The following is a 12,291-nucleotide window of genomic DNA, read 5'->3' on the forward strand; positions in this document are numbered from 1 at the left end:
TAGTGATATTCCAGATACCAACTATGATGGAACCTAGCCGTCCACGGCACAAATAGCATTGTCTTCCAGGTGCTGCAGAGCTTACAGAGTGCTGTTCTAGATCCTACAGCAGCCACTAAGGTTTCCTGATGTCCACTGTGCAACTGCCCCGCAGACTTCTGCCCAGTGAACACTGAGGAGAGGGGAGACTGCACACTGCAGAGCTCAGCAGCACGAGCAGTGGAGCCACCCAGGTGTGGATGCGAGCCCCAGCCCTGGACCTTATCCGCTGAATGCCTGGGGAGGGGAGAACTGACCCACCTGCCTAAAATTTTATCTTGTATAAAACTAGGGCAGTAACACCAACCTCACAGTATTGCTGTGAAAATTACATAGCTAATGTAAGGCAGGTGCTGAACATAGCTGTTCTCAATCTTAGCTGCACATTAGAATCTACTGGGAGCAGGTTAAAAATACCAATGTTCAGGACTCACCCTGGATCAATTACATCAGAACTTGAGGAGGTGGAGACCAGGCATCAGTCATTTCTAAGCCTCACTCCCATAAGGAGATTCCACAGCTGAGACTCTGAGAAACCCTGGCTTAGCACAAGGCCTCGCACAGATTAAGAACTCAATGGTAGCTGCTGCTGCTGTTACTACTACTTGGCCACATGGGCAAGAAAGAGCTAATAAAAGGAGGCAGCAGGCACTATTTCATTTGTGTTTGCATTTGTCTGTTTAGAAGAGGGAAAAACTGTAAATACATGGAATGTTTATGATAAATCACTGGAAGGTTGTGGTTATGACTTTTAAACGTTCTCAAGCTGAATCAGGATTAACAGTGTTTTTAGAATCTTTAATTGTACTTGGTACCTGCATCTCATCAAGGACAAAAAAACTGACTACTCAGTTCAGGAACTGGATTATTCCACTTATTTGAAATTTCCCAACAAGTTAAAATTTAGAGTTAAAAGTTCAAAACAAGTGATAGAATCAAGATGTAACAAACAAACAAACAAACAAAAATAGTATCATTAATCTCCCAAAGTGACACAAGATGGGACTATTTTCCGTGAAAGTTACATATGAAGTCTTAACATAAAAGAGAAGTTAACTATGAATGGGTGGAGATTTGCCCTACCTAAGCTGAAATAAGAAACATGGTTGACACAAATGTTGAAGTCTGTAAACACAAAGTGAACTTCAACCTATATAATCAAAGAGCCATTATACATTTTACATAAGGAACTATATTTTCTCGCTCAAAAACAAATTCCAAGAATGTATCAACCAATAACGTAGATCTACGACTGAAAAAGGAGTTTGTAAACAGTGAAGCTTTGACTCTGACATATACAGAAACTTCAATTGTGACTTATTGCATAGATCAATCAACATGCTGGGCATACACACTGAGGAAACCAGAAGGGAAAGAGACACGTGTACCCCAATGTTCATCGCAGCACTGTTTATAATAGCCAAGACATGGAAGCAACCTAGATGTCCATCAGCAGATGAATGGATAAGAAAGCTGTGGTACATATACACAATGGAGTATTACTCAGCCATTAAAAAGAATACATTTGAATCAGTTCTAATGAGGTGGATGAAACTGGAGCCTATTATACAGAGTGAAGTAAGCCAGAAGGAAAAACATAAATACAGTATACTAACGCATATATATGGAATTTAGAAAGATGGTAACAATAACCCGGTGTACGAGACAGCAAAAGAGACACTGATGTATAGAACAGTCTTATGGACTCTGTGGGAGAGGGAGAGGGTGGGAAGATTTGGGAGAATGGCAATGAAACATGTAAAATATCATGTAGGAAACGAGTTGCCAGTCCAGGTTCGATGCACGATGCTGGATGCTTGGGGCTGGTGCACTGGGACGGCCCAGAGGGATGGTATGGGGAGGGAGGAGGGAGGAGGGTTCGGGATGGGGAACACATGTATACCTGTGGTGGATTCATTTTGATATTTGGCAAAACTAATACAATTATGTAAAGTTTAAAAATAAAATAAAATTGGAAGAATAAAAAAAAAAAAAAAAAAGAGAAGTTAACTATGAATGGGTGGAGATTTGCCCTACCTAAGCTGAAATAAGAAACATGGTTGACACAAATGTTGAAGTCTGTAAACACAAAGTGAACTTCAACCTATATAATCAAAGAGCCATTATACATTTTACATAAGGAACTATATTTTCTCGCTCAAAAACAAATTCCAAGAATGTATCAACCAATAACGTAGATCTACGACTGAAAAAGGAGTTTGTAAACAGTGAAGCTTTGACTCTGACATATACAGAAACTTCAATTGTGACTTATTGCATAGATCAATCAACATACATATAAAGTCTCAAAACTACTACTGAAAAATTTGCCTTTTTCAGCTCCTACACAGAGAATTTTGCTATGGCGCTGGCTTTTCCCAAAATGTTCATTACTCCAAGTTCTACTCTACTGTGTTTACAACAATAAACACATCTGCTGTTATACTTGGATATAGAATTAGAAATTCCTTGAGAATTATATAATCCAGTTTAAATTAGAAGATTGAGAAAGCTTTCTGTGACTCATAACTGACCTCTGTAACACAGCAAGTGTCCCGGCATTGACTCTGTGAATGCCATCCAGGAGAACCAGCTTTCCTTCCAGAGCAGCGTTTACAAGGGGCGAGGACCGCCAGGCAGTGTCTCCATTGGGAAGCGTGTACCTCTGCTGTAGCAGATCACGTGCTGTCATATCCTGAAACCGGTCCCAACACCCACCAGAGAAAATACAGAATTAATTTTTAAGACATGGACAATAGCTTATTTAGCCTTAGAGTTACCTCTATCTGAACGTAATATTCCATACAATAACTGGGAAGTCATCTTCTCCAATCCATCAAAGAGAAAGATATTCAGAATCTTTTCTTGGTTATCTGAACTTTTTTCCTATTACTCACCCACATAATATAGTGAGGGCTTTTTTTCCTCTTTTTTATTTAGAATTTTCTTCTTCTTCTGAAATGTTTACTTGGTACCTACGCAGATGATGGCAGTTAACTTCTACAGAACTTCAATGGAATTTTACTCAATCAGCTTTACTTGTGAAAGGGCCAAAATGTATGACTTCCTTTTTAAGAATCAGAGGCCATATAAACTCATTAGGAGGAGATGCTCTATTAATGATGTGCGTTTTTTGGCAGTTGAGTTTTCCTGAAAAGCCATGCTAGGAATCACCTCAGCGACTCACATTTAAAGAGACTTGAAAATGGAGGAAACTGAGAAGAGTCACCAGATGAGGAACAGGACCTGACAGGCAATAGCACAGCGCTTACAAGAAAACACGGTGCTAGTGTTTCAGCAACAACAGTGCGGGCATAAGATATCCACCTACTATACAATGATTGGGGTGTGACAATATGAACATCTTCTCCTCACATGTGTTAACACTGAAGGTAACAGTTTCTTTTCTGTTATGGAGTGTGCACAGTCGTGTCTGACTCTTTGTGACCCCATGGATTGTAGCCCTCCAGGCTCCTCTGTCCAAGGGATTCTCCAGGCAAGAATACTGAAGTGGCCATTCCCTTCTCCAGGGGATCTTTCCAACTCAGGGACTGAATCCAGGTCTCCTGCATTGCTGGCTGATTCTTTACCATCTGAGCCACCACGGGAGCCCTTTCTGTTATTGGCTTCAGATAAATTCTGTGTCACTTACATCAAACAAAGCTAAACATTTACAGTCAATCTTAGCCAAAAATTTAAAAGCTTCTGTAAATTCTTTGATACCCAACTCTAGTTTCAAGATGACAGAAAATGAATGAATTTGTTTATATTCATGACAGCAAAAAATCTGTATTGAAATCAAGATTGAAATGCCTCGACCATCAATTTCCTCATTATCAAAAAAGTACTGACTTAGTATACATTAGCTTATAATGAATCAACAACACTTGAGAAACAATAATATTCAAGCTGATAAAATAAAAATTCACATTTTTTAGGCAAGAAAAGAAAAATTTAAACATAAACGTTCTCTTCCTATTTGGCTCTCCTCCCTCTCCTCTAGTGTGCATTTTTGCAACCACTTTATGCATTAACCAGACTTCCCTCATGGCAGAAAGGCCTATTCAATCATAAAGATCAATTTTCCTTCTTCTGGGACCATCCACGTAACTTCTCAGAAGACAGCATTCCTTTCTAAATCCTGAAAGGGGTTCCAATGACCTACTACTCACCTTGTATGTACAGACATCTCTGGTGTCTTTAGGTACAACTTTAGGTACAAAGCCAAGATATAATTTTCCTTAAAGACAGTGATTGGTGCAAAACAGACTAAGGAGATACTGGGCTACACCTAATAGAAGTTCTTGGCTTAATTAATGTAATGACCGCATTCATGTTACTAGCTATATTTCTTACACTCTATTTTATAAGATTATTGCTTCTTGCATGGCCAAATGTGTGACTAAGCCTCAGATAAAAATTAATGACATTAGGTGCCTTGATACGATCAGTCAAATATATAGTTCTATAAAACCAATGACTGTAATAGTGTGATTCTAGATATGGGAAGAAGCAGCAAAAGAGAACCATTTCCTTTCCAAAGAGTCAGACACAATTGAGAGACTAAGTACAGCACAACATATAAAATGTATAACAAAAGAATATAAATTAAAAGGTGGGATACCTTCTTCACGTTACCTCCTCTCTGAATACTTCTGTGTGCATGCATGCTCAGTCACTTCAGTCTGTCTGACTCTTGTGACCCCACGGACTGTAGCCCTTCATGGTCCTCTGTCCATGGGACTCTCCAGGCAAGAATACTGGAGTGGGTTGCCATGCCCTCCTCCAGGGGCTGTTCACCACCCAGGGACCAAACCTGCTTCTCTTAACATCCCCTGCTCTGGCAGGCAGGTTCTTCACCACTAGAGCCACCTGGGAAGCCCCAGAGAAGGCCGCTTCTTGCCTGCAGAAATGCCTAAAGGAAGTTAAAGAAATGGTTGGGGATTAACCGTGAAAAATCTCAGCTTCATACTGAAAACCGAGGGTATGCTGACCCAACTCCTGAGTCTCTTGCGTGGGCCCAGGAAGAGGAGATGAGGAATGTGACTGTGGCATTAGAGGTTCAGACTCCAGTGGAACTGAGGTGAGCAACTGGTAACATTTTTTATTTTTTTTTAATTTTGACAGAGAAAATTCCTTACTCTCACACCAACCACATCCTTAATCACTGTTTTGTGAAAGATACAAAACAGCACAACTTCATTTTGTAGTCATGAATGATTCATATTTTGTTAATTCATACAATGTCTACAATACGTGCCTCATTCAAACAAGTAAACATTTACTAATAAAGATCATGAGAAAGACAACCAATACGTAGGGCTCCTTTTTTCCAACTTAGCAGCTGTCAGCCTTTTACTGACTGAAGTAAACTGAAATTAATGGCTTGCTGCTACACAACACGGGGAAGGCAATGGCACCCCAGTCCAGTACTCTGGCCTGGAAAATCCCATGGACGGAGGAGCCTGGTGGGCTGCAGTCCATGGGGTCGCTAAGAGTCGGACACGACTGAGCAACTTCACTTTCACTTTTCACTTTCATGCGTTGGAGAAGGAAATGGCAACCCAGTCCAGTGTTCTTGCCTGGAGAATCCCGGGGACGGGGGAGCCTGGTGGGCTGCCGTCTATGGGGTCTCACAGAGTCAGACACGACTGAGGCGACTGAGCAGCAGCAGCAGCTACACAGCAAGCAGTAACAGATCAACAAGAGTTCAAAGTTACTACTGCCAGCCACAACAACAGACCAGAACAGTCTCCCTCCCTTCACTCTTCCGAGGAGCAGAGAACAGAAAACACCTGGCATTTCCGAACACAGCAGCTCAGTCCAGGTTTACCCCTAAGGTCTCCGCAAACTATTATGAGAAAAGGAGCCATTCTTCATTTCAACTGTACCTGTGTACTGAAATTTAAAAAAAACCCTAAGGGGGGAAAGTATTCTCTTTAATAAAAGTAGTTGGTTTTCATAATTAAGATCCTGGAGAAAAAGAGAGAGGATTGAGAGAAAAGACAGAATTCCAGCTTTTTCTTAAAAAGATAATTGCCCCCACTTCCCTTAATATTAGTTATAATAAGAAATTATTTTCAATTGTGAGTTATTTTCCACTGTATGACAGTACAAGCACACCAAAGTAAAACTGAATTTTCACAGAACTGAACCTAATCAAGTTTAATAAACAGAATTTTTTCAGAACAGTCTGAAATGGGTCAGTAACATGATCTCAATATTAAGTTAATTTTTAAAACAGAGTAACAGCTTTTTCAAGTGTTTCTGTCTACAGCATTTGGATTTAGTACCATGAAGCTGTTTTAATATCTTTATTTATTTTAAAACATATGGCAACATGGAATTGTTAGAAAATATGTCATTTTCTTATTCTTCTTGCTTACACACATATCCATAAAGCTTACATATTCTGCTTGCATACATATCCATAAAGCAAGCAAAAACAAAATTTTAAAAAGAAATATGCTTACTCCATATGAGCATTTTGAAAGCACACTAATAAAAACAAAGAACAATGAATGTCCCAATTTTTGCATATATTTTTCTTATTCTTGAAACCTTTGAACTTAAGAGAATAAAAATAGCACTAATGATATCATAAGAGGCCAAACCATTTCCTCTTTCTGTGTTTCCTTAAAAATTTAAAAATAACAGGACATGAAAACTAGTTCCTTTAGAACACTATTGTCTAGCCTTAAACACCTCACCCCTTCATTCAGATCCCTGGAAAACATCTATATATGTCTTAAGATTCTGTGTCATTATGAATTTTGCTCCTGTGACTTGCAATAGAGAAACTCTACTAAAAATAAAAATGTCCTATTACAATGAGAAGCATAGCTGCACAAAATGTACCAGAATGTAGACTTGAACCCTAAAGCAATTATAAATGCTTTTAGGACCTCTGAATGCTATGCATTAATTTTTCTGAGATTCCCTTGAGAAACCTGGATATAGGCAGGTAGTTTGATAAATAACTTCAAAAAAGTGGTTGTGTGATCAGTGACTAGAATAAGACTAGAATTTGTTTTCCAAGGTACAATATCATTCAGAAAAACAAATGAATATAGTAAATTTTTAGTGAATAAAGAAATTTCAGCTACCTCTCTAAATATGAATGTTTTATAAGAAAGTAAAATTTTATATTATAAAGCATATATAATTTTTCTCGCAGAAAATGTCAATGATTATGGCAAAATTATGATATTGAAATATATACAAACTATGACCTCAACTAGATTAAAAAATACACCTTTCTACCATATTTATGAACCCCAAAGAGTTTCAGAAGCAAGCAGGCTTCCAAACATATGTATAATACATTATAAAATTTAAAATAAGTTGTTAAAGAAACCTAAACAAGAGAAGGTGAAACCAAGAAAGGTAAAGATGACCCACAAAACATATAAGAAGAATCTAAAATGTGAATCTAATCTAATTTCTAACACACAAAAACACTGACATTAAAAAAAGTTATATATTAATAAGCTTTAATTCTACAGCATTGACACCAAAAAAGCAGCAGAACTACAGTTCTTGATGATGAGACTAACAGAAATTTGTTTCATGGTCTATCATATAAAGAATAGTGTGAAAACCACTGAGGTACCATTTCACGCCAGTCAGAATGGCTGCAATCCATAAGTCTACAAGCAATAAATGCTGGAGAGGGTGTGGAGAAAAGGGAACCCTCTTACACTGTTGGTGGGAATGCAAACTAGTACAGCCACTATGGAGAACAGTGTGGAGATTCCTTAAAAAACTGGAAATAGAACTGCCTTATGATCCAGCCATCCCACTGCTGGGCATACACACTGAGGAAACCAGAAGGGAAAGAGACACGTGTACCCCAATGTTCATCTCAGCACTGTTTATAATAGCCAGGACATGGAAGCAACCTAGATGCCCATCAGCAGATGAATGGATAAGAAAGCTGTGGTACATATACACAATGGAGTATTACTCAGCCATTAAAAAGAATACATTTGAATCAGTTCTAATGAGGTGGATGAAACTGGAGCCTGTTATACAGAGTGAAGTAAGCCAGAAAGAAAAACATCAATACAGTATACTAACGCATATATATGGAATTTAGAAAGATGGTAACAATAACCCTGTATACGAGACAGCAAAAGAGACACTGATGTATAGAACAGTCTTTTGGACTCTGTGGGAGAGGGAGAGGGTGGGATGATTTGGGAGAATGGCATTGAAATACATATAATATCATATATGGAACGAGTCGCCAGTCCAGGTTCGATGCACGATACCGGATGCTTGGGGCTGGTGCACTGGGACGACCCAGAGGGATGGTATGGGGAGGGAGGAGGGAGGAGGGTTCAGGATGGGGAACACGTGTATACATGTGGTGGATTCATTTTGATATTTGGCAAAACCAATACAATATTGTAAAGTTTAAAAATAAAATAAAAAAAAATAAAGAAAGAATAGTGTGTTAAGGAGTTAAAAATAGAAGTAACAATAATTACAGCAGCTAATACTTATGGAGGGTTTTACTAGGCAAGAAGTAATTCACATAAATTAACTCATGTCCTCCTTATAATCTTAAAGGATAGGTAAAATTATTGCCTTCATTTTACCCAATCAAGGACACACAATTAATAAGCCAAGGAGCCAGGTTGTCCCCAAGAATATTATTACGACAAATACAGCAACAAATTAAAGTAAAAGAAATTCCATAGAGAGAGAGCCAGTCTGGATTAATCAACCCATGTACACAGTGTAGTGCTAATAAGGAAGGTACCACTGCACACCATTCAGGCTACCCTCCACAAATGCTGCCTCAACCAACCTCTTTGGCAAGAATTAGTAACTACTGATGTTACTGCTCCATGAAATGACCCCTAAAGCAGCCAGTCTCTATTGTTGTTTAAAGATATCTTTAAACGTGTATATAAAAGATTGAGATGAAACTGCTTTAGCTATAGTTAAGAGTAATTATATCTCTAGGTGAATATTATTCTTTATTTTCTTATTCCTGAATTAAAAACATAAGCCATTGGCATCTAATTTTTTTTGACTGGGGGAAGTAAGTATTATTAGTTATTATTTTTTTTATAAGAAATTTGCTGGAATTTTGTAGTCTTTCTAGGTCTACTTCAAATAAGTTTTGCTTATCTGAAAAAACTTACCTTACTAGAAAATATCCTGCCAGTAGTATAAATACTAAGAAAATCTGGGATTTAAGGAAATAAGGGAATACAGCAAAACTAACTGATGTAAATCATTAACTTTGCAATAAGGGATTAATTATGTCCATAACAATTAGGGTCAGAATACTGCATAAATACTGCATACACACATAATATTAATAATTTTTAGGTCCCAAAGTAGAAATGAAGCCATTATTTACAGTCTAAGCATACTCAGTGAACAAAATGCAAGGCATGCTGCCAACATTCCTGTGTCATTTATGCTTCATCTCAAACAAAAAGGCCTCTTGTTTTACATATATTGTAAAATTATTTATAAACTCTTTCATGCTTCTCCCTCAGGTTCTTTTAAAGGAACTATTTTTAACCAGTCACCAGTATAATAAATGCTTCCTTTATGGATATAACGATGGCATCACAAGACTGCCATGATTGTTTTCAGTTACTCTATTGATGGAAGAAGCTGATTTTGAATCATTTATAGCTCTTTACTGTAACTAGTGGGATCGACTGCAAGATGATCCACTCTAGTTAAAGATTTATACTATGAACGCAGAACAAAATTCATCTGCTAGGGGCTAACTAGAAGTCAAATCCAGTATCTCACAAGTGACCCACCAAAGGGACATCTTAATAAAGTCACACAATAAAATATACAATCAAGGTCAGAGTAGGTGCAAAAAATGTAATATGGATTTTGTGAGTTTACGCAATCAAATCCTTTCTACTAGCCTTGCTATGGCACAGAGGCTAGAAAAGTAAAAACATCACTTCTTAGATGAGTTCGGTACATGACCCAGGTTCTACCAAGCATTCTCCCATACACGAAACTGGGAATTGAAAAAACTCCTGGTGAGAGTGAAGTGCCAGCCAGCACAAGGAAAGCCCCTCTTCTAGAACGGTTATGGCCCAGTTCTCCCAGCTCTGTCATTCCTAACTGGGTGAAATCTACACACTGCACCCTCTCTCTCCCAGACATTCTGCAAGCTACCTAACACTCTGTAATAAATTGCTCTCAGTTTTAGGCAGCCAGAATGGATCCTGTTGTCCATAAACAACCCAAGTATAATAATTTTTTAAAAGTAAACCAACTTAATGAAAGCTTGTTCAGAAATGTTCACAGACAACTAAGTATATAAGGACTTTCTGGTGGTCCAGTGGTTAACAATCCGCCTGCCAAGGCAAGGGACGTGGGTGTGTTCCAGGAAGACTCCATATGCCTCAGAAACTAAGTCCGTGTGCCGACTACCGAGCCCGTGTGCCGACTACCGAGCCCGTGTGCCGACTACCGAGCCTGCGCTCTACGCCCGTGCTCCACAGCAAGGGAAGCCACTGCAATGAAGAAGCCCGTGCACCACGGTGAGGAGTAGCCCCCACTCGCCACAACTGGAGAAAACCTGCGTGCAGCAAGCCACAAACAAATAAATAAAAACGCTAAAAACCAGATATATGAAAGAGGGTAAAGGACAGTTCCAAAAAGGAAGGCAAAACGCAGAGATATTAAGGAGCAAAATCCCAAGACACACAAACTAAAGAACCACATGTTATCCAAGTGGTACTGCAAACTTTGCTGCGTTTTATCACAAATGTTTGACAGGTGGGACAGTAGCAATCTATTCAAGTTTAAATAATATTGGCCTTATAATAGTAATAAATAAAGTATAAAATCAAAGATGTGGTAAGTGCTAATAACCTGTTCAGTATTCAGGAAAGACCCATGGAGCAGTTAATTGCATTTGGCCTCACTCAACAGCACTCGGATTCCTTCTAGTCAGCCAACCTAGAAAGCAGCACAACAGACAGGATGGGAAGGTATGAGGAAAGCTGTGTTTATCCCAATTCTGTGACTTATGATAAATGGGGGGAGTGAGTAAAACTTCTTCAGAGTTAAACGAGATAATGTCTGGCACCTAGTGGGTATTTAATAAATAACAGCTGAATCTGAATCAGTCAAAGGAACAAAATCCTAATACTTTAAAATTTAAATCTAATAATAAATCTAGGCTAACAGTTCAGGACACTAATAAAAGTATAATAATAGCACTAAATCATACAATCACACTGTGTGGATCACAACAAACTGTGGAAAATTCTTAAAGTAATGGGAATACCAGACCACCTTATCTGCCTCCTGAGGAATCTGTATGCTGGTCAAGAAGCAACAGTTAGAACTGAATATGGAACAACAGACTGGTTCCAAATCAGGAAAGGAGTATGTCAAGGCTGTATACTGTCACCCTGCTTATTTAACTTATATACAGAGTACATCATGAGAAACGCTGGGCTGGAGGAAGCACAAGCAGGAATCAAGATTGCCGGGAGAAATATCAACAACCTCAGATATGCAGATGCCACCCTTATGGCAGAAAGCAAAGAAGAACTAAAGAGCCTCTTCATCAAAGTAAAACAAGAGAGTGAAAAAGTTGGCTTAAAACTCAACATTCAGAAAACAAAGATCATGGCATCCAGTCCCATCACTTCATGGCAAATAGATGGGGAAATGATGGAAACAGTGAGAGATTTTATTTGGGGAGGGGGGCTCCAAAATCACTACAGATGGTGACTGCAGCCATGAAATTAAAAGATGCTTGCTCCTTCAAAGAAAAGTTAGACCCACCTAGACAGCATATTAAAAGGCACAGACATTACTTTGCCAACAAAGGTCCATCTAGTCAAAGCTATGCCTTTTCCAGTAGTCATGAATGGATACGAGAGTTGGACTATAAAGAAAGCTGAGTACCAAAGAATTGATGCTTTTGAACTGTGGTGTTGGAGAAGACTGAGAGTCCCTTTGACTGCAAGGAGATCAAACCAGTCAATCCAAAAGGAAATCAGTCCTGAATATTCTTTGGAAGGACTAATGCTGAAGCTGAAGCTCCAATACTTTGGCCACCTGATGTAAAGAACTGACTCACTGGAAAAGACCCTGATGCTGGGAAAGATTGAAGGTGGGAGAAGGGGATGGCAGAGGATGAGATGGTTGGATGGCATCACTGACTCAATGGACATGAGTTTGAGTAAGCTCCAGGAGTTGGTGATGGACAGGGAGGCCTGGCGTGCTTCAGTCCATGGGGTC

At 38.9% G+C, this 12,291-nt stretch overlaps 1 protein-coding gene across 10 annotated transcripts in view; it reads right to left on the reverse strand.

Moving 5' to 3' along the window:
• The window catches only part of VWA8 (von Willebrand factor A domain containing 8), a 416,362-nt gene that overhangs the window by 312,710 nt on the left and 91,361 nt on the right, over positions 1-12,291 (reverse strand). For all 10 annotated transcript variants that reach the window (XR_009496658.1, XM_059892187.1, XM_025000014.2 and 7 more), the window contains exon 13: positions 2,574-2,734. Coding sequence is in view for 9 of the 10 variants with exons in the window: in XM_059892187.1 (XP_059748170.1) it covers positions 2,574-2,734 (161 nt within the window). In the remaining variant the exon portion in view is untranslated. The remainder of the gene's footprint in view (positions 1-2,573; positions 2,735-12,291) is intronic.

The sequence above is a fragment of the Bos taurus genome, chromosome 12 (assembly GCF_002263795.3).
Source record: "Bos taurus isolate L1 Dominette 01449 registration number 42190680 breed Hereford chromosome 12, ARS-UCD2.0, whole genome shotgun sequence".
Classification (NCBI taxonomy): Eukaryota; Metazoa; Chordata; class Mammalia; order Artiodactyla; family Bovidae; genus Bos; species Bos taurus.